This window comes from Diospyros lotus, chromosome 15, assembly GCF_014633365.1.
Source record: "Diospyros lotus cultivar Yz01 chromosome 15, ASM1463336v1, whole genome shotgun sequence".
Taxonomy (NCBI): domain Eukaryota; kingdom Viridiplantae; phylum Streptophyta; class Magnoliopsida; order Ericales; family Ebenaceae; genus Diospyros; species Diospyros lotus.
Window position 1 is genome coordinate 3,244,531 of NC_068352.1, and position 22,651 is coordinate 3,267,181.

Below are 22,651 nucleotides of genomic sequence, written 5' to 3' on the forward strand. Positions count from 1 at the left end.
ATGGGTGGTTAGTGCCTTTTTTCCAAACTTGAAGGGGGTTGCATGAAATTTACTTTATTTTTGTTGAAGAATATTGAGAACGAAGAATGAGGATTCAAAAGTCAAAAATGATGGTCTCTTATCCTATGGCCAAAATTAAGAAATTAGGATAAAGAGATAAGAAGGAGATTAGAATAAAGAGATAAGAATCAAGAGATGAAGTTAGTTGGAGATTAAAATCAAGTGATAAACTTTGTTGAACCTACTGTAACAGATGTACCCTATCTTCTTGTTTTTCCAAAAAATTCTTTCCTATCTTTTAGGAGATATTGTAGGGTATTTCTTGTATAAATACCCCATTTGAGAGATCAAAAAATCAAGTTTCAAGCTTGCCTTCATCAAGTAGGTCTCTTCCTAATCTAGTAAACTATTTCAAAGTTTCTCAAATAAAGGTTTTTTTCTGTTTGTTCATGGTATCAGAGCAATAGCTGAATTCAAGTTAGTCTCTCCTCCATTGCTCTTCCATCATGTCTGATATTGCAACTGAGTCCAACCCCACCTCCCAAACCTCTCGGCCACCTGCAGACAATCACCCTATCCAAATCACTACCATTCGACTCAATGGTGATAATTTCCTGCGGTGGTCACAATCAGTTCGGATGTATATCTGGGGGTAGGGAAAGAGAGGATATATCACGGGAGATATCCAGAAACCTGATGAGAAGAGTCCTACTTTCTCTACTTGGGATGCTGAAAATTCAATGGTCATGACCTAGCTAGTGAATTCAATGGTTGAAGATATTAGTGCTAATTATATGTGGTATTCAATGAAGGAGCTATGGGATAATGTCACACAGATGTACTCCGATCTAGGTAATCAATCACAGGTCTATAAGTTGGCATTGAACCTTGCAGACATTTGTCAAGGTGAGGATACGGTTACAAAATATTTTGATTCTCTTAAACGGATTTGGCAAGATTTTGATCTATTCAATGATTATGAATGACAAATAGTATCAGAGCGGTCGTTCTTCGGCTGTGGTTCATGCAATTTTGGTTGTTGATTCCGACAACTCTAGCCGAAATTGATTGAGCTAAGATTTGTGGACTCCAACAAATTCGACAAAGACAGTGATTTCAATGGTGAATTTTGGTGTGAGTGAGATTCAGATTTGAAGCAGAGTTGGTAGATCGCGACAGAGGTAGACGATTATAGAAGTGATCCTTGTGTCGAAATCCGGGTGACTTGAAAGCTGCGAAATCAATGGCAAGCCAGCTAATTTCCACAAATCGCAGCGGTGAGTCGCAAAGTAGATCCGAGTTTTGAAGATGAAGCGGCTGTTGATTATTGGTTGTGAAATTTAGCAAGCGAGGGTTGCGCCCAAGTCGATTAACATGTTAGTGTCAGAGCAGAAGGTGATTCCGTTCAGAGTTCTGTGGGTGTGGCTGCTTGATCGAAAGGCACGATGGTGCTGCAATTTTGGGTTAAGAAGCAATTTTGATCGTACGGGTGAAGCGAGTTGCCCACCTTGATCGGAAAGGGATTCCGACCATTCTAGAAGAGTTAACCTAGAGAGAACCGGGCCCATAACCGGCGACTGAAGCAACGAGAATCAGTTCTCATCAATCGACTTTCTAGGAGGGTGAAGCAGTCCGACGATATAAGTCGCAATTGTCGTGGACTTAGGCGACTCAAGCAGGAGAGTTTAAAGGAAGTACGCAATTGAGGCAGCGAGACTTGAGGCGATTCCATTGGTCCAATGGTTGATGATTGGGTAGCAGCTACACCGGTGATCTTGAATTCACTTTTAGTGAGAAGGAAGGCGTGCATGTGAACAAGGAAGCCGATCAATCTCGGTCGTCATGATTTTGAGGGTGAAATACGACCTGTGATTTCGATTGGGCTTCCAGATCTGGTCGTTGCATAGGCAGTCAGAACGGAAGGTGATTCCAGTGTGCAATTCTGACTATTCTGGTGAAGTTTGGCGTTCAAGACAGAGAAGCAACTAGGTGATTTTCGGTTGAATCTTGGAATTAATTCTAACGCAAGAGGAGGAGAGTGTCGGCTGAAATAGAGGGTGAGAAATTGAAGGCAGTGGAGTCTTGAGAGGCAATCATTTATCCTAGGTGCTTGCTTAGAAGCAGATAGTGAAGGAAGATGAGGGATTCAATGTACAAGACTTTTACTCCTTGGTCTTTGCAATGTTCTGTTGGTGAGAAGTCGAACATGGGGAGCAATTCATACATGAGACAAATGGAGTCTCAATGGCAACAGAAGAAGGCTACATTTTCAACTGGAAACAACAGAAAACATGAGAAGGGGATCAACCAATTGGACAAGGAAACAAAAAGTGTGGTACATGATACGAGCGAGGAATTTGGTGGGATGTTGCAGGAGTTTGCAATGATACTAACTAAGAAATATCATTACAGCTTTCCTGTAGACTATTTCGAGGATTATCACGGAAGTTTTAACAAAGAGGAATTTCTTAAAATAGAGCAGCCGAAAGAGAAGTCGAGATGGCGGGAAACGACTTCATTGCCTATCTCTAATATGGAGTGGAAGAAGTATACCAGTTTTAGTAGAACTATCAAGGAGGAATGCAACATCAGTGATGAAATTGGTGTTGAATGGCATTATTCAAAGAGAATTTGTGATGAACAGATTGATAGGGCAGCAAAGGCAAAGGGACAACCTAAAATTGTTGAAAGAGAAGTTCACAAAGAGGGAAATTCCAGCAAACACAAGGAAGGAGTTGCCGAATTATTTTCATGTAATCAGGAGATTTCAACTGAAACTTCAGCCAATATTAAGGAAGTTAGTGCTGTAAATGAAGCGAACAAGTCAATGAAAACCTAGGATTCCGAAGATAAAAAAGATTGGACGAGGAGATTGGGGTAGACCACACTTTACAAAAGCAAGAAACTGATGATCCCAGTGATGCACAGCCTAATCTAGCTATAAATCATGTTAGGGAAGAAGGTCGAGATGGAGGCCAGGTGTCAATCATTGAGAAATTATTGGCTGGAATTGAAGTTGCAGCAGCTCCTAATGCTAATGCTCATAGACAGCCTTGGTATGAGCATCCAAGGCAAGCCTACAATCCTCCATTACTGCATTTTGAGGATGTTGTTGATATTTTTGCAACAAAGCATGGCTGTGGGTTGAATGGGAATATAGTAAAGGCAACTAAGGATGAAGGTCTGCCACTCTTACTTGTATTGGAAGGTAAAGAACTACTAACGGCAGTCACGAACATGGTCAGTCCTTTCTTTAGACTCAAAGTTTCAGCTGCTAATTATATCGGTCTGAGTGTGGCTGATTATGTTCTTAAAGTGGAGACCAATCTTGATTGGACAGCTATTGTAAAAGGTGATTGTAGTGGGCTTGAACTCGATTAGATTGCTTCTATTGAAGCTCTGGGCCAAATTATGCTTTGAATTGATCTTGGAAACCTAAGAATGAAGAAGAAGAGGCCTAGAAGGAGAAATAAAGAAAGAGGAATTAAACAGATACAGAAAGTGGGCATTGGATGAAGAAACAATAGCTCGGTTGTAATAAGTTTCTTGAGGACAATAAACCTTTCAAGGTGGAGAAATTGTCATGACCCTAAAAGCAATAAATGGGGATTATTATAATAAGATATAATAGTTTGTTAGGGATATTTTGCAATTTGTTAGGAGCACATGGGTGCTGTTAGAAATTAGTTAAACAGCTAGCTATGCCTACAAAAAGGCCAATTGTAAGAGGAGAGGATGATGTTGTGAATTGATAATTGAATAGTATGATTTTCCTTCCTCTAAATTCTCTCTCTCTCTCTCTCGATCTTTCCCTCCCTCACTTTCTGTTCTTCCCTATTCTTCTTCTAAATTCTCCCTTCATTCTTCCAATTTCCAATCCAAACCTAGGCTAAACCCTAGGTTCATGACAGGTGTGACAGACTCGTAACCTTCTTTCTCAAATCTGATGCATGCAACCACTAGTCTTCTCTCTCAAATCCAACCCGACCTAATAGCATTCTCAGATTTGATGCAACGTGCTTGCGCATGACTCTCAATCTTCTCCTTGGTTGCAATGTTGTTGTGTTCACCTCTCAGTATTCTTTCTAGTTGTGGTATTGCACTCTCAGTTCATTTTTTAGGGTTTCTTTGAGTTGCTTCTTTTGCTATTTGGTTTTGTCCTATTGTTATTCTCCTCCTAGTCAAAACTCTATCCAATCTACTTGTTATCTGACATCATGTTTACAACTAGAATACCTCTAGTGTTGTCACTGCTCCTATATCAAATAGCTCCAATATTTCTAATCTTGCTTTTTTAGGAACCTCGGTTGAAAAATTGACTAGTGTCGAAGTTCAAAAATTATGTCTTGGTCTGCATTTATTGGATTAAGTTTTATGGGATAGGTCCAAGAAATGCATGTAACCTAAAAAGTTTGATACATCCTGCTGTTGATTAGGCTCCATGGAAGAAAATTGATGCGCAGCTTTGTAGTATATTTCAATAGCCTGTTGATCATAAACGAATTAATATTTTTCAGCCCTACAAAACTTGAAATACTTTTTTTGGCACAGAAAGGAAAACTCTACACCAATCGTATCTCTTGTTTCTATATTGTGGTTGATAACATTGTGAATTTGAAGACTCTTAAACAGATTCAGGTCTTTATGAAAGAATTCAAGGAAGCAATGCCTATTACTACTATGTCTGATGAACAATAGGACTCAATGAGACAAATTCTTTATTGTACTTGTGCTATCAACACTTGGATCTTAAGCCCTTTTGCCAACAAATTTTGGCTAGAGAGACTATTCCTTCTATGGATGATGTCTTATCTTGATTGTTGCAAGTGTCCTCAACCTTCACTACCCTAGTTGAGTCTGTTTCCATTGCTTATTTTGTATTGACTTCTCAAACTAGGGGCAGAAAAAGTCGATGGGTAATTGCAATGGTGAAGGGTGTGGTTCCCACCCACAATGCAACTATTAGGGCTAGCCCTAAGATTTTAGGGGCCCTAAGCGAAAGTTTATGTGGGGCCCTCTACATTTAAAAATAAAATTACATGTAACGAATACGAATAAAAGTTTTTTACTATATAAAAGCATTCAAAGTTAACACAATAATAATAGTTTAAAATTCACAATATTTCACTTTAAATTTACTCTTTTAGCATTTTTAGATGAAAAATCAACAATTACAATCAATTTGTTCCAACATATGTTTTTCATAGACACCATTGCCAATCCATTCAACCTTTCTTGTGACATTGTTGACCAAAGGTAAGATTTTATCAATTTCAACTTTGAGAAACTTCGTTCTACAGAGGCAATTATAATTGGGTATGGTCAAAAGTATTATATACGTTGTCCACACATTTGGAAAACAACAATCCATCGTCTTCATGTAGTCTAACACTTCAATTGCCTTCTTGGTCTCTTCTTGCAAACATCTCACAACTTCAAGCTCAGAGAATACCCTAAACCCTAAAACAACAATCCATCGTCTTCATGTAGTCTAACACTTCAATTGCCTTCTTGGTTTCTTCTAGCAAACATCTCACAACTTCAAGCTCAGAGAATAACTCTTGTCCATCAGTATCCGTTTTGTGCCTCAATTTATGATAATGGTTCTAATATGAAAGGAAAGCATAAAGGTGTACAGAAAAGAGTATTAGAAGTAAATCCAAGGGCTTTTTACACTCCGTGTGGTTGTCATACTCTTAATCTTGCACTATGTGATATGGCAAATTCCTGCATAAAGGTCAAATCTTTTTTTTGGAATTGTGCAATGCTTATATATATTGTTTTCATCTTCTACAAAGCGATGGAAAGTTTTGCAAGATAATGTGGAAGGCCTAACACTTAAGCCACTATCACAAGCACGTTGGGAAAGTCGAGTTGAAATTATTAAAGCAATAAGATTCCAAACTTCACAAATAAAAGTAGCTTTAACTCACTTGATGGAAGCATGTGATGACCCTAAGGCATTTCGAGATGCTAAAAGTCTATTACATGACATTATGGATTTTGAGTTCTTGTTTGACATGGTTATTTGGTATAATATATTGTCTGCTATTAATAGAGTAAGCAAAATATTGCAAAGTAACAATATGGTCATTGATATTGCTATAAGTCACTTGAAAGCACTCATTTCTTTTGTTGAAACCTAAAGAGAAACTGAATCTGACATGATTATTGCTATTCAAATGGAAATTGAACCTACTTTTCAAGAAAAACGTATTATTTATAGAAAGAAGCAATTTGATGAAAATGTCAATGATGAGATAACACATTCAGCTGAAGAATCTTTTAGAGTTGATTATTTCTTATATGTAGTTAATCAAGCTCTTTCTTTGCTTAAGTGTAGGTTTGAACAACTTCAAGAATATGAAAATGTTTTTGGATTTCTATTTGATTTGAAAAAATTATATTCTACAGATGATAATTGTTTAAAGAGATCATGTGATAAGCTAGAAGAATTTTTGAGGCACAAAACGGATACTGATGGACAAGAGTTATTCTCTGAGCTTGAAGTTGTGAGATGTTTGCCAGAAGAGACCAAGAAGGCAATTGAAGTGTTAAGACTACATGAAGACGATGGATTGTTGTTTTCCAAATGTGTGGACAACATATAGAATACTTTTGACCATACCCAATTACAATTGCCTCTACAGAACGAAGTTTCTCAAAGTTGAAATTGATAAAATCTTACCTTTGGTCAACAATGTCACAAGAAATGTTGAATGGATTGGCAATGGTGTCTATGAAAAGCATATGTTGGAACAAATCGATTGTGAGATAGAAGTTGTGAGATGTTTGCCACAAGAGACCAAGAAGGCAATTGAAGTGTTAGACTACATGAAGACGATGGATTGTTGTTTTTCGAATGTGTGGATCGCATATAGAATACTTCTAACCATATCAGTTATAGTTGCCTCTGCAGAACGAAGTTTCTCAAAGTTGAAGTTGATTAAATCTTACCTTCGGTCAACAATTTTATAAGAAAGGTTGAATGGATTGGCAATGATGTCTATTGAAAAACATATGTTGGAACAAATTGATTGTAATAGTTTAAGTGTTGATTTTTCATCTAAATATGCTAGAAGAGTAAATTTAAAGTGAAATATTGTGAATTTTAAACTATTATTGTGGTAACTTTGAATGTTTTTATATAGTAAAAAAAATTTATTCGTATTCGTTACATGTAATTTTATTTTTAAATATAGAGGACTCCATATAAACTTTCGCTTAGGGCCCCTAAAATCTCAGGGCCAACCCTACTTGGTCACAACAAACCTCTTATGAATGGTGATTTTCAAGAGGAAGTGTACATGGAGCAATCATCTAAATTTGTTGCTCAAGGGTAGTTTAGTTTAGTGTGTTGTTTATGCAAGTCACTATACCGTTTGAAACTGTCTTCACATGCTTGGTTTGAAACAGATGTTTTCCATCATCATACTTCAAAACATTATTGTATCTATTTGATTAAATATGTGGATTACATAGCCATTATTGGGGATAATCAGGGGAAATTGATTAATCAAAACATCTGTTTCATCATTTTTCAACCAAGAATTAGGGCAGATTGAAATACTTTCTGTGAATAGAAGTAACTAAGTCAAAGGAGTATTTCATAGGGGAAATATGCTTTAGTCAGACTACAAGAAAATAGAATGTTAGGATCCAAACCTATTGATACTCCTATGGATCCCAACATCAAACTTCTACTAAGATAGGGGGAGTTGTTATCAAATCCTGGCAGATATCAGAAACTTGTTGGAAAATTAAACTACCTCACGGTAACTTGACTTGATATTTCCACTTGTGCGAGAGTTGTTAGCCAGTTTCTAGATTCACCATGTGATAGTCATTGGGATGCTATGGTTTGGAAATGGAGCACCAAGCAAAGGTCTATTATATACTGACAAAGGACATTCTCAAATTGTTGGCTACACAGATGTGGCAGGCTGCAGGCTTTCCTTCAACAAGCACTTAAACTTATGGATGTTGTATTCTTGCCAGTGTAATCTAATCTCTTGGAAAAATAAGAAGCGTAGTGTAATTGCAAGGTCAAGTGCAGAAGCTGAATAATAGCTCTAGCTTTAGCATTTGTGATGCAACTCATGTGAAAACCAGGTAGCCTCACACATTTCTTCTAATCCACTCTTTCATGAGGGTACCGAACACACAGAAATTGGCCATCACTATTTTAGAGAAAAGATACTTTAAAGGAAATATAACTACTACTTTTGTTAACTCAAATGATTAGTTAGCTGACACGTTTACCAAATCAATAAGCTTCAAGCATATTATAAATATGCTCCAGCTTGAGCATGAGTGTTAGCATATAGTGGATATAATTGTATTAGTATGTGGATGTTTATGTAAATTTATGTACTCATGTATTCTTCTAGATATATAACATATTCAGTAGCGTATAGTCATATGGACTTGCACTTTCTACAAGAATCTCAGATTAATGAGTTGTTGGAAACAATTCTTAGTTAGCTCTACTGTACGAGAAGAGTTATCTATCAGCATGTAAATGTTTGCACAAAAGGATCAAACGCAATGACTAACCTCTTTCAACTTGTCCACTTTTGTAAAATGTCGTCCAAAGGACGTATAACGCATGCCATAGAGAAATGGTGCAAGGTACACTTTTAGCTTGCTCTGTGACAAATTAACAAAATAAAATCCATATAAGATATCAAATATCAATAAGCATATGCCAAAGATGATATGGCTTATTTAGAACCTTGTGCATGCTGATGCAAATAACTATAGTGCAGGAAATACGCCAGGGAAGTCTTTTGCAGCTATTAACACTCATGAAAGTTGGGAGAGTTTCAATAATCTACTTCCATAAACTAGTGCAACAAATGTAATACTTACAACATATGAGGACCTGTTCTCTCAAAAATTTGCATCCAGTCACAACACTTGAACTATGTTCTAGGAAGGGTAGCCAACAAATAGAGAGGTTGCTTTCATGATTTGGGACCGCAAACTCCATTATATTCCCAAATGTATGCATGCCAGATAGGACATGCACTTTACATGTTTGATCAAAACGTTCGCATACATCTTACACTTTGGGAAAAAAGTTTGAAATCGACATGTCTAAGTCTACTATTACATTTGTTTAGCTTTATGAGTGGAATCATATCTCATTAATATTATATCCAAGCAATACTTGTTTCACCATCTCATTGCATAATATTCTGGAATAAGATGATAGTATTGTCTAGCAATGTACTCAAATTAATGAAAATTTGAGAAAATATGATATTTTTATATCTTATCCATGTTAAGAGGTTTGAAAACTTCTTTAGTATTAAAGGGGAGCTTATCCAAGTATATAATATGGGTACAGGTGTCAGGCGTCTCATACTGTTAGCCTTGTCATTTGAAGTGGACTATTAGATCTCTGATCTGACATTGAATTCTCACAAATCAGGTGTGATAAGAGAGAATTCAGTAAGGAAATGGAAGAAACAGAAAGGGAAATGAGAGAGAGACATAGGGAGAGAGGGAGAGAGAGAACAGTGAGGGAGAAATCCAAATTAATTCGATTGAATTTCTAGATGCCTCTGGGCGGATGGGATCAGCCCTTTATATACTGAATTCCCGCGCCTGAAATCCAGCCAAAACTGAAAAGAGTACAATTGCATATAGCCTTCTCTAGGTACAAGTCACATCATCTATAACTACCCTCATGTGTAAGTCACCCAAGCCGTTATAACATGACAAATTCCCCTGTGCTTGAAAATTTTCTTGTTCTCAAGAAATGCTTAGTAGGTTGGTAGCTTGTGGAAATTGCCTGAGTAGATCAGGCAAATATTCCTAGGTATAATTATCATGGTGAAGATCGGACCACTATACCAATATGTGTATGATAGGGGCTCCCTGTTTGTATATGACCCTCCAGTCCAATATAGTGCTCGGCACTGCAATAACATCTTCTTCCTTAGTGATTTGGGGTAAAATAGGGTTCACCAACTGTGTTTCCACTGATCTCTTGAGCAAAGAGACATGGAAGACAGGATGAATCTATGAATCATCTGGTAACTGAAGTTTATAAGCCACAATTCCCACCTTAGCTAGTATAGGAAACAATTTGTAGTACCTTGGACTCAACTTGGGGTCCTGCCCTTGTGCGATAGCCTTAAGATGGGCTGGCCAGTTTTTCAGATAGACTTCCTCCCCTACAGTGAACTCCCTTTCACTTCTTCTTCGTTCTGCAAATTGCTTCATGCAATTTTGAGCCATGGCCAACTCTTTCTTTAGTTGATGTAGGACTCATTGCCTCTGCTCTAGGTAAGACTCCACTGTAGCTATTGTAGTATCCTCTCCCACTACGGGAAGTAGTGGGGGTTTGTAGCTAGATAAAGCTTCAAATAGGGACCTTCTGAGCAAACTATGGTGGCTGGAATTATACCACCATTATGCAAGTGATATATACTTGTGCCAACTCTTGGGGTCCAAGAAGCATAGGCATCGTAGGTAATTCTCTAGTCTCTACACACTGGTTCACCCTCTCTATCTGCCCATCCGTTTGGGGATGATAGGCTATGGACATTTTGAGTTTAACTCCCAGTGATCACATCACCTCCTGCTAAAACAAGCAGGTAAATCTCTATCAGAGATTATAGATTGGGGAATCCCATGTAACTTCACCACTTGATCCAAAAAAATTCTTGCCACTGGGCAAGTGAGGCTTAAGAAATGTGCAAACTTTGTGAATCGATCTATCACAACCATGATACAATCCTTGCCCTCAAATCTAGGCAGCCCATCTATAAAATCCATTGTCATGCTATCGCACACCTGTGCAGGTAAAGCCAGGGGTTGCAACAAACTCGGGGAAGCCACAATCTCATATTTGCACCTCCTACATGTGTCACAAGCCATTACAAAGTCTATCAATAACTTCTTGAGTTGGGGCCAATAGAAAAATTGTTTCACCTTATAATATGTGTTTTGGATTCCCGAGTGTTCCCCCAAGGGGGATTCATGGAGTGAGTGCAGTATTTTCTTCTTAAGTGGCTCACAGTTCCCAATCATCAACCTTCCATGATATCGAATCACCCCTTTGGTGAGTGTGTACCCTGGCTTCCCATTGGAGTCCAATATCAGTTGTTCCAATAACTCCTTAATTTTCTCATCTCCTTTATAACTAGTCACCACCTCTTGATACCAATCAAGAGTTATGACTGTAATAGCGGCTAAGGATCCTTCTTCATGGCATTTGGACAGAGCATCAACTGTCATATTCTCTCTTCCCTTCTTATATTGTATGATGTAATCCAAGCCAATTAGTTTAGCCATTCCTTTCCTTTGTAAGTGGGTATGAAGCCTCTGTTGTAACAAGAATTTTAGACTCTCATGATTCGTTCTAATTATGAATTAACTCCCCTCCAGGTAGTGCCCCCTTTTCTCCACAGCCATTAAGACAACCAATATCTCTTTCTTATAGATACTCAATCCCAAGTGTATGGGGGATAAGGCTTGGCTAAGGTATGCCAAAGGCCTTCCCTCTTGCATCAGAATCGCCCCAACCCAATGCTACAAACATCGATCTCCAAGATGAAGGGTTTACCAAAATCCGGCAATCCCATCACTGGTGCCTTGCTCATAGCCTCCTTTAATTGTATAAAAGTTGTTTTTGCTTCAGGACGCCATTTAAACCCATCCTTCTTCAACAATTCCGTCAAAGGCTTGCTTATGATTCCATAATGTTTCACAAACCTCTTGTAGTATCCAGTCAGCCCCAAAAATCCTCTCAATGCCTTTATGTTAGTAGGTCTCGGCTATGCCACTATTGCTGCCACTTTCCTTGGGTTGGTGCTCACCCCTGCACCAGAAATAACATGCCCAAGGTATTCCACTTGCCCTTGATTGAAGGCACATTTCGACCTCTTAATATACAATTGGTTAGACATGAGAATCTCGAATGTAGCCCTTTGGTGATCTAGGTGTTGGTTAAAGGTTCGACAGTATGTGAGTATGTCATCAAAGAAAACCAAGATAAATTAGCGTAGGAATGGCTCAAAGACTCGGTTCATTAAGGATTGAAATGTGGCAAGGGCATTGGTGAGCCCGAATGGCATCACCAAGAACTCGTAATGGCCATGATGGGTTCTGAAAGCAGTTTTGGGGATGTCATCTAATTTCATTTGAATCTGATGATAGCTTGAACGTAGGTCTAGCTCGGAGAAAATTGTAGCATTCGTTAGCTCATCTTGCAAATCTTCAATGATTGGTATGGGAAACTTGTCTTTGATGGTCAAGGCGTTGAGTTAACGATAGTCAATGCAGAAACGCCATGATGTGTTCTTTTTCTTGACAAGTAGGACAGGGGATGCATAGGGGCTTTGACTGGTGTCACAACCCAAGGGCACCATTGTAATTAGTAGTTGGGTATGATTGTAATTAAGAGTTCGATATGATGGTAATTAGGACCCAAGTTATACATGGCCACTTGGGTACTAATAGCAGAGAGTTAGTTACTTAGAAGAACTCTCTACATTGTAATCGAGCAACCTATAAAATCTCGAGATGATGGGGATCATGCGAGGATTATTCCACATTTTTTCACTCTCTTTTACAAATTTCTCTCTCTCTCTCTCAAATTCTCTCGGTTCTTCTCTTTTGCCAATTCTAATTGCTCTTCCTCCATTTCAGAAGAGTCCACTGTCAAATCTCATATTTGATAACTGAGTCTATTTAAGGATTTGGCAGCATTTCCTTAACCATCTTTTCAATCTTTGTCTTTCGGTTTGAGGATAACGGTAAGATCTAACGTTAATGGGCTCTGAGTTGGGTTTAAGGTAGATGGAATGATTGAAAGATCGCTTAGGTGGTAGGGAGTTAGGTTCTTCAAAGTGATCCTCAAATTTAGCCAAGAGTATATTAAGCAGGTGTAATTGGTGTACCTCCAAGTTGTTCCAAGTTTGAGTGTTGATGGCTAGTTGTAACTTCCCTTCCTGCCCCATACTCTCCTCTATCACCTCCATAATAGTTTGAATGGAGAATAGTTGGGTAACTTGGGCCCATTTTGTCACGACCCTAAGGGTAGTTAGGGAATAAAGCTTACATTGTATGTTAGTTAGGAGCTATAAGGCGGGAAGTTGGCCATAACCAACTATGGTTATTCTATTAGGAATTGATTGTATAACTACTGTTCGTGTAGAGCAGAAGGTATCGAATAGAAGAAGTATTTTCAGTATTCCCTCTCTCTTGTTCTCTCTCTTTGTTGTTAATTACCAACCGAGTCAAGCCCAATCCTCAGGTCCTGACATTATGGTATCAGAGCCGGTCGAACCGACTGTGGGTGATTGGAGGCCTGCGACGGGCGAAGGCAGACAGATTGGAACGAATGGCCGAAGGAACACGAACACGACAGATGGAAGCGCGGATGGAGGCGATGGAGTTCGAGGTGCACCAGACTCAAGAGGCGATGACTCAAACGCGAGAGGAATTGGTCGCGATGAAGGACGAGATAAAAGGGGATTCAGAAAGAACCCGTGAGGCTTTGGAACAATACGAGCAGAGACCGAACAACGTCTTGGGCATCTTATCGTCCTTGACGCAATTCCGATTGTCACCGAAGTTTCCTCCTAGGGGAAATTCAGAACCTTTACTGTCAACCCAGGATCATGCACCTAATCGAGACCAGCTAAGGGCTGAGGAGTCGAGGTCAAATCAAGAAACTCAGGTGCGAACCCCTCCATATAATTCTCATAACCATACCCCTAGCCCACGATTAGAAATCCCTATGTTTGAAGGAACTAAGCCTAGGTGGTGGGTGAGGCGTTGTGAGAGATTCTTCTAGTTGTATAAGGTATCAGAGGAGCAAAAGGTTACGAAGGCCACAGCCTATCTAAACGATACGGCTGATTGTTGGTACCAAGGGTGGGCCCAAGATCACGATCAGGAAGGGAATTGGGGTGTTTTTGTGGAAAAGCTATGCACAAGATTTGGGGAAAGAAGTATGGGGGATGTAATTGAAGAGTTCAGTAAACTAAGACAAGAAGGGTCAGTGGTGGAATACCAAACAAGGTTTGAGGAATTGAGAGCCATTCCGTGCTTGGCTCAACTGGGGTTAACGGAGCAATACCTAGTCTCGACCTTTATTAGAGGATTGAGGGATGAGCTTCACCCAATGGTGAAGATGATGATGCCAGCGACTGTAAGTCAAGCAGTGGAAAAAGCGAGGCTCCAGGAGTTAACATTGGAAGCAATTTTCAAGAAACACAAGGTGCCCCTGAGACCAGGATTGGGAAATGGCCAATCGGGTGGGGGTAATTTCAAGACCATGACTCCCTTAGTGACTTAAGGAACACCTAAAGGGGCCTACAATCCTCATGGGCCTAAGAATACGGTTATGGAACAAAGGCGATAGCTAGGGCTCTACTTCAAGCGTGGGGACAAGTATAGCTTTGAGCACCAATGTAAGAAACAGATAATGCAAATGGAAGGGGATCAAGAAGAAGAAGAAGCAGTGATGGAGGAAGAAGAGGGGAGTCCAGAGGAATTACAAGATGAGGAAGGGGGCAAGATTTCGTTTCATGCCTTAAAAGGCAGCCCCATGGGGCAAATTATTAAAGTAAAAGGTCATGTGGGGAAAACAAGACTAATGGTGTTGATTGACAGTAGGAGCACCCACAATTTTATTAGTGAAACTACAGCCAAAAGTTTGAAATGGCCCTTAACAGCAACTACTCCCTTATCTGTAACAGTGGCTAATGGTAGTAGGATATTCAGCCATTACAAATGCAGAGGGTTCAAATGGGTGATGCAGGATCAAGATTTTGTGGCTGACCTCAGAGTTTTGGAGCTGGGAGGATGCGATATAGTCCTCGGGGTTGACTGGATGAAGACGGTTAGTCCCTTAACTTTAGATTTCAATAAGTTGGAGGTGACTGGGGAGGTGGAAGGTAGGAGGCTTACCTTGTTGGGCAGCCTGGAGCAAGGTGAATGCAGACTGATTAAGGGCAGCAAGCTACACAAGATGATGCTCACTAAAACAAGACAGATAGCACAACTATACTCTATACAAGTTGTGGCAGTGCAAGAGGACGACAAGCCCATAATGGTCAACAGCTAGCGAATCAGACCATTGAAGCTCAAATGTCTAAGAAGGTACATAATTCAGATACCTTGGGCCTACTTTTGATGGATTTTAAGGACTTATTTGATGAGCCCCATTCCTTACCACCCCAATGTTCTTTGGATCATTCCATTCCTTTGAAACCACATTCAGACCCTATTAATATTAGACCTTACAGATACTCTCCCATCCAAAAAATCTGAAATAGAAAAACAAGTCAATTCTATGTTGAAAACCTCTATAATTCGTCCCAGCCAAAGCCCATATGCCTCTCCTGTACTTCTTGTTAAGAAGAAAGATGGTACATGGAGATTTTGTATTGATTATAGGCAACTTAACTCTCACACTGTCAAAAATAAGTTCCCTATACCCTTAATTGAAGATTTACTAGATGAACTCTATGGGACCAAGGTCTTTTCCAAACTGGATCTCAAATCTGGTTACCACCAAATCCGAATGGAACCTAATGACATCCACAAAATTGCTTTAAGGACACACCAAGGGCTGTACGAATTTACTGTCATGCCCTTTGGGTTAACTAATGCACCCACTACTTTCCAATCTTTAATGAACCAACTCTTCTAGCCCTATTTGAGGAAGTTCATCCTTGTTTTTTTCGATGACATCCTCATTTATAGCCCTGATTTGACACAACATGTTGCTCACCTTAACCTTACTTTTGAAATCCTTAGGATTCATCAATTGTATGTCAAGTTATCTAAATGTGCCTTTGCTGAAACTGAATGTTGGAATAATCCCCAGCTCCGAATCACTCAATCACACTCTAAAATCACAACCGAAACACTCCCTGAATCACTCACTCGAAACACACACAAGATTTTCGGTAAATCAGAGAACAGATCAACAACTATACAATCAAGAACACCAAGAATTTTATCCTGGTTCGGCCTTTTGCAAGACCTACATCCAGACTACCCTTAGGCGCTTTTATCTTCACTATCTTGAATGAACTTGGAAAGGATTACACGCACTAATCTATCTCTCCAGCCTTATACACAGAACTGCTGAGAGTTTTCCCTACCAAACTACAAAGATATACCCTCTAAGTATTTCGGTATAAACCAACGCATACTCCTCTCTTTCTCTCTTCCCAAGACAGAATAAAAGCATACATCTAAAGCTAACACCCGACCTCTATTTATACAACATAGAGGCAGTAACAGAATGCTATCAAAAACAATCTATCGGCAGTTACAACTAACTGACCGATTAACAAACTTGCTAACTAACCATTCTAGAAACAAACCTTCTAGAATAAAACAAGTGATATACAAAAACCTTAACAGCAGAAAGACAAAACCGACTCCCTCAAGATATACAAGCTAATCTAATACAAGTGATTTACAACACTGAAGTGGAGTATTTGGGCCATATTGTGTCGAAAAAGGGAGTAAGGACAGATCCAGCTAAAGTGGCTACCATGGTGGAGTGGCCAAGACCAACAACTGTAAAAGAATTGAGGGGATTCTTAGGGTTGACAGGGTATTACAGAAAGTTTATTCGGAACTATGGGATAATAAGCAAACCCCTAACTGAATTACTTAAGAAATATGCTTTTCGATGGAACCCTAAAGTTGAAACTGCTTTTGTTCAGCTTAAAAGGGCTATGACTAAGGCCCCAGTGCTGGCATTGCCAGATTTTACTACAGGTTTTGCAGTGGAGACGGATGCTTGTGACAAGGGAATAGGAGCTGTACTGATGCAAGGAGAGCGACCAGTGGCATTCATTAGCCACGCTTTAGCTCCAAAACACCTAGGATTGAGTGTCTATGATAAAGAACTACTAGCGGTATTGGCAGCAGTAGAGAGATGGCAACATTACTTGGAAGGGTTTCTGTTTGTGATAAAAACAGACCAACAAAGCCTTAAATTTTTGTCACAGCAACGATTGCACGCACAATTACAGCGAAAAGGCATCTCCAAACTGATGGGGTTAGATTTTACAATTCAATATCGGAAGGGTAGAGAAAACGTGGTGGTGGATGCATTGTCAAGGAGGGATGAGAAGGGCACTTGTCATGCAATATCTATTGTTCTGCCTATGTGGATTCAAGAGTTGATACGAAGTTATGACACCACATAATGGATTAAGGAGAGGGTGGCCCAATTAGCAGTGCAACTAGTAGGACAGCAAGGAAATCCTAAGGGATATACTTTAACTAAGGGGGTGCTTCGTTACAAAGGCAGATTGGTGGTTGGAGAGGACCAAACGCTTAAAGAGCAGATTATGAAGGCCTTACATTGCTCACCAATAGGGGGACATTTGAGAGTAAGGGTCACCTATCAAAAGGTGAAGCAGCTCTTCTTTTGGTCAAGATTGAAACGAGATGTGTTACAATTAGTGCTGTCATATGAGATCTGTCAGTAGTGTAAACATGAACAGGTCCCTTACCCTGGGTTGTTGTAGCCCTTAGCAATTCCGAAGCAAGCATGGGAGGAAATATCAATGGATTTCGTGGAGGGCTTACCTAGATCAGAGGGGAAGGATGTGATACTAGTGATAGTAGACCGGCTGACTAAATTCGGCCATTTTATCAGCTTAGCTCACCCATTTACAGCAGCAAAGGTGTCGCGAGTCTTCCTAGATTCGGTGGTCAAGATCCATGGGGTGCCCAAATCCATCGTATATGACCAGGATACCATTTTTACCAGTCGCTTTGGCAGGAATTATTCAAAAAATTGGGTGCCAGGTTGCATATGTCAACTGCATACCATCCCCAAACAGACGGACAAATGGAGCGGGTAAATCAGTGTGTCAAAGCCTATTTGCGTTGCATGTGTTTCACAAAACCTAGGAGCTGGAATAAGTGGTTAGGCCTAGCTCAATGGTGGTACAATTCTAGTTACCATAGTACCATTAAGAGGAGTCCTTTTGAGGCCATGTTTGGGTACAAACCATCCCTCCTACCTGCAATTTTAGGCCCTAATCCTACTATGGCAGCAGTGGGCGAGTATTTCTCAAAAAGGCAGTCGCTAATAACTATTCTAAGGAAGGAGTTAGCCACTGCCCAGAATCATATGAAGCATTGTATAAAGCAGGTGGCAGATAAAAGAAGGACTGAAAGATCGTTTGAAGTGGGAGAGCAGGTCTATCTGAAGGTCAAACGTTTCCTCCAATAGCCTTACACCACAATTCTAGCTTCCAAGCTGAGCCCTAAGTATTTTGGACCATTTCCTATTGTGGCCAAGGTGGGAACAGTGGCTTACCAGTTGCAGCTTCCAAAAGGAGTGCAAGTTCATCCTATTATCCATGTTTCATTACTCAAGCCAGTTAAAGGGCCCCTAGCCAATGTCAGCACAGAATTACCTCCAATAGCCTAGCAGCTGGAAGAGGAGGTGGAGCCTCGCGCCATTGTTGAGAGACGGATCATATACCGAGGCAGTTTACCTATTACACAAGTACTAGTTCAGTGGACTAATCGGCCACCAGAGCATACTACTTGGGAAAATTTACTAGAATTGTTGCAGCAGTTTCCTAGGGCTGCCGAACTATTATAATTCTTGAGGACTAGAATTGATTGAAGGGAAGGGCAATTGTCACGACCCTAAGGGTAGTTAGGGAATAAAGCTTACATTGTATGTTAGTTAGGAGCTATACGGCGGGAAGCTGGCCATAACCAATTATGGTTATTCTGTTAGGGATTGATTGTATAACTACTGTTCGTGTAGAGCAGAAGGTATCGAATAGAAGAAGTTTTTTCAGTATTCCCTCTCTTGTTCTCTCTCTTTGCTATTAATTACCAACCGAGTTGGGCCCAATCCTCGGGTCCTAACACATTTGTTCTTGACCATTTTTTGAAGTTTCTTCCCCATGAACATCTTACAAGTTCCGATCTCCCTGTTGCCAGTAAGTGTCAGCTTCTTACCTTCCTTCTCAAAAGTCACTTCTATCCTGTTGAAATCAAAACTTATTGGACTCATGTGTTTCATCCAATCCACCCCCCAGCACTACATCACAACCCCCTAGTTTAAGAAGCCTTAGGTAGCCTCAAACAACTCCCCTTGCATCTCCCCGCAAAAACTTGCACAAGCTGAATTACTCAACACCCTATTGCCATTAGCCACAGTGATTGTCAATGGTTGGGTTCTCATGAGTCTACAATTTAATTTCTTAGCCATATTTTCATCCAAGAAACTGTGGGTACTCTCACTATCAATCAAAATTATAAGGCTACAATCTTGTACCTTCCCTTCAACCTTGGCAAATTTATTGTTGGCTAACCCTTTGAGAGCATGTAGGGAGATCTCCCCATTGTCCTCCCCCTCCAATTCCATCGATTCTTCTATTTCCTCCTCCTCTACCACAATTCCATCCTCCCCTTCAAGCAAGAGCAATTGCCTCTTGCATTGGTGTCCAGGGAAGTACCGGTCTCCAAATTTGAAACACAGCTCTGCCTGTTGTTCGATCATCCTTCCACCCTGCACTATTGTAGGGTTAGCAAGGGTGGGAATCATCACCGTTTTTATCCTTGGTTCACCCTGATCATTTCCTTCCATACCCCTTATTCGCTTGTGACGTAGTACCAATGATCATTCCCCTCGACTGCTATCTCAGCTGCTTGTTCCACCGTTCCAAGTTGTAGCATCTTCACCATGGGTCTAAGTTCCTCACTCAATCCGCTCACGAAGCTGGAAACAAAGTATGCTTCAGAGAGGTGTGGGTTAAGATTGAGCATAAGGAACTTTAGCTCCTCAAACCGAACTTGGTATGATTGTACTCCCCCTTCTTGCTTAAGTTTGTTAAATTCTTCTACTACATCCATCCTATTTCTGTCCCCAAATCTTTCTCACAACTTATTTGCAAATTCTTCCCATGGACACTCCCCCTTTACCTTCGACCAACCTTGATACTAGGCATCCCCGGTATCATTAAAATAAGCAGCTGCCAGAGCCAACCAGTGTGTTTCTGGCACATTATACCAATTAAACATCCGTCCACACCTCCTCACCCACCATCATGGATTAACCCCATCAAACATAAGGATCTCTAATTTAGGAATCAAAAACCTCGGCTGATTTGGAATAGCCAGTCCCTTATGCCATCGTTCCACCACATTCTCCTCTACTTCTGCTAGATCCACCTCAATTTCTGAGGAGCGAGCATTCGCATTACCTACCCCATGTCTGGTTAAGATTGGTTATGCCCTCTCTCTAGGAGGAAAATCAAGGGAGATTCTTACTTAATTCTGTCGAGTAAACATCACTATGAAACTCTGGAGCTGATCTCAAATCTGGGTTCCTACCTCCTCTTTGATATGTGAGATCGCTCCATCCAATCTTCTTTCCAAGCCTTCCATGGAATTATCCATTTTCCTATCCATCGCCATGATTGCCACATGGTTCCTAGTTGATCTGATCTCCAACAATTCCACTTGAGCTTGTAGATTCGAGATAGTTGAATTGAACTGTTGTAATTGTGACTCCAAATTCTTCATTTGTGTCCCCTCCGCCATGGAAATTCCACCAAATTCTCATTAGCTAGGGTCGAGCTCTAATACTAATTTGTCAAATCTTTGATCTGACACTGAATTCTCACTGATCGAGTGTGAATCGAGAGAATTTAGTAAGGAAAAGGGAGAAACAAAGAGGGAAATGGGGGGGGGGGAATCTAGATTAATTTGATTGAATTTCCAAATGCCTCTAGGCAGATGGGATCATCCCTTTATATACTGAATCCCTACATCCCAAATCCTGCCAAAACTAAAAAGAGTACAATTGCATAAGCCTTCTCTAGGTACAAGTCACATCATTTATAACTACCCTCACTAGTAAGTCACCCAAGCCGTTATGACGTGACATGGACATGGGTGCATAAGGGGAAACAATAGAGTCCATATAACATAGGAATGGGTCCAAGGGTCCAATAGTTCCAAGGATTAAGGTTGATCTTCAAGATCATTAATCACAACATTTCTATTTTTTCCTAGATAAGGCCAAGATCTAATTGTGTTCATCGTTATCCTAGACAAAGCAAAATCCCAAGACCCTCCCACTTTTGTGACCTATAAATTCTTCGTTTAAGCTCTTATTATATAGATCATCAAAATAGAAGCAGATTCACAATGCACAAACAGCATTCTACCACAAGTTTTTCCCTACCCATCTCTCTCTACATTGCTTCATTCTTTCACCCAATCTGTATCATCCTCTCTACTGCTTAGTATATCTTTGATCACCTTCCTAACAATCCACGCAGGTAGTTTTAATTATGCAATTGTAAAGTCTCTTGAAAATTAAAAGAAGTTTTCTTGGATGGCTACAAGATCAACTTTGTTGTAAGGCTATACAAGAAAAAGGCAGGAAAAAAAAAAGAGATCATCCACAATAATGTGATGCCTATGAAGATATTATGTAAGAGATGCAATTAAAATGATATTAAACATATGAAAAGAAAACCAAGAGACACCTATGTCTAGAGTGGATGGAGGGAAAGAAAACTGTGACAAAAGAGATAGAAAGATAATTTTTCTTTTTAAAAAAAAAAAGGAGAAAAACCCTTAGACGACATGGGAAATAATGGCCTTACAAACTATTTTGGCCATGTATAGAGATGATTTAAGAGCTAGGCTCTATATGGCCAACCCCACCAAGTGAGATTAAGGCATGTGTGATGGTGGTGGTGATTATGTTTCAGTTAGTTTAAAACTGAAAATATTTCACAAATGTTTTGGAAACATGAGAAAAATGGTTAAAAATTTTGAAGAAAGTACAAAATGAATTAGAAACAAAAACTGATATTTGCATCAGATTAGCAATTCAATATTTGAAGATTTTTATGGTATATACATCTTTCTACATATAGGTTACAATTAAATAATTTGAAAGTAACTTTAACTCGAGATAAATTAACTAAATGAACCACAGAACCTAGATATTTAAATAGGAATAAGATTCCAACAAAAAAGAAATCACAAAGATAAGAATACTGAAGAAATCATTTGAAAACAAATGCTATAAAATTTCAATGTTGGGGAGGTACTTAGTGAATGGCTAATTTTTTTCCTTCTACACCACCAACATTAAGAATAAAATTCAACAACAATCTCAAGCATTAATCCCACTAGGTGGGATCAGCTAATAATAAAATTCAATGGAGGATAAAGAATATTAAAAACTTGAAGTCAAAAGTTACACTATTAATTATGCAAAGAGTTCAACCAAAAAAACCCTAGATGGTAAATAATAGCGGGGAGGGAAATAAAAGGAAAGAAAATTTGATGATAACATTTATATAGAAAAGGTACCTAACAAAGAATGAGCATATATAATTCCAAAATCTATGTATTTAATATTTCCTCTATTTACATATCTTCAAACTTTCTAATACTTATCTTAAATTTTTTATTGATTATTAAATATATTATCTTAATGAAAATAAATAAATAAAAGTAATTGTCCTCAAATAATGGAAACATGTCATGGAATCAATGATTCATAATGTTCTTTTGATGTGTTTCAAAATGTTTCACTGGGAACATTGGAATTTCAATAGTTTTGTGCTCTTACAAAAGAAAACCTTTTTGGTGAAAACAACATAAA

General features: G+C 39.4%; 1 protein-coding gene across 7 annotated transcripts in view; it reads right to left on the minus strand.

The window, feature by feature from the left end:
* LOC127791361 (protein ENHANCED DOWNY MILDEW 2-like) overlaps positions 1-22,651 on the minus strand; it is a 61,179-nt gene that overhangs the window by 14,298 nt on the left and 24,230 nt on the right. For all 7 annotated transcript variants that reach the window (XM_052321183.1, XM_052321181.1, XM_052321185.1 and 4 more), the window contains one exon: positions 8,557-8,649. In XM_052321183.1, the coding sequence (XP_052177143.1) occupies positions 8,557-8,649 (93 nt within the window). The remainder of the gene's footprint in view (positions 1-8,556; positions 8,650-22,651) is intronic.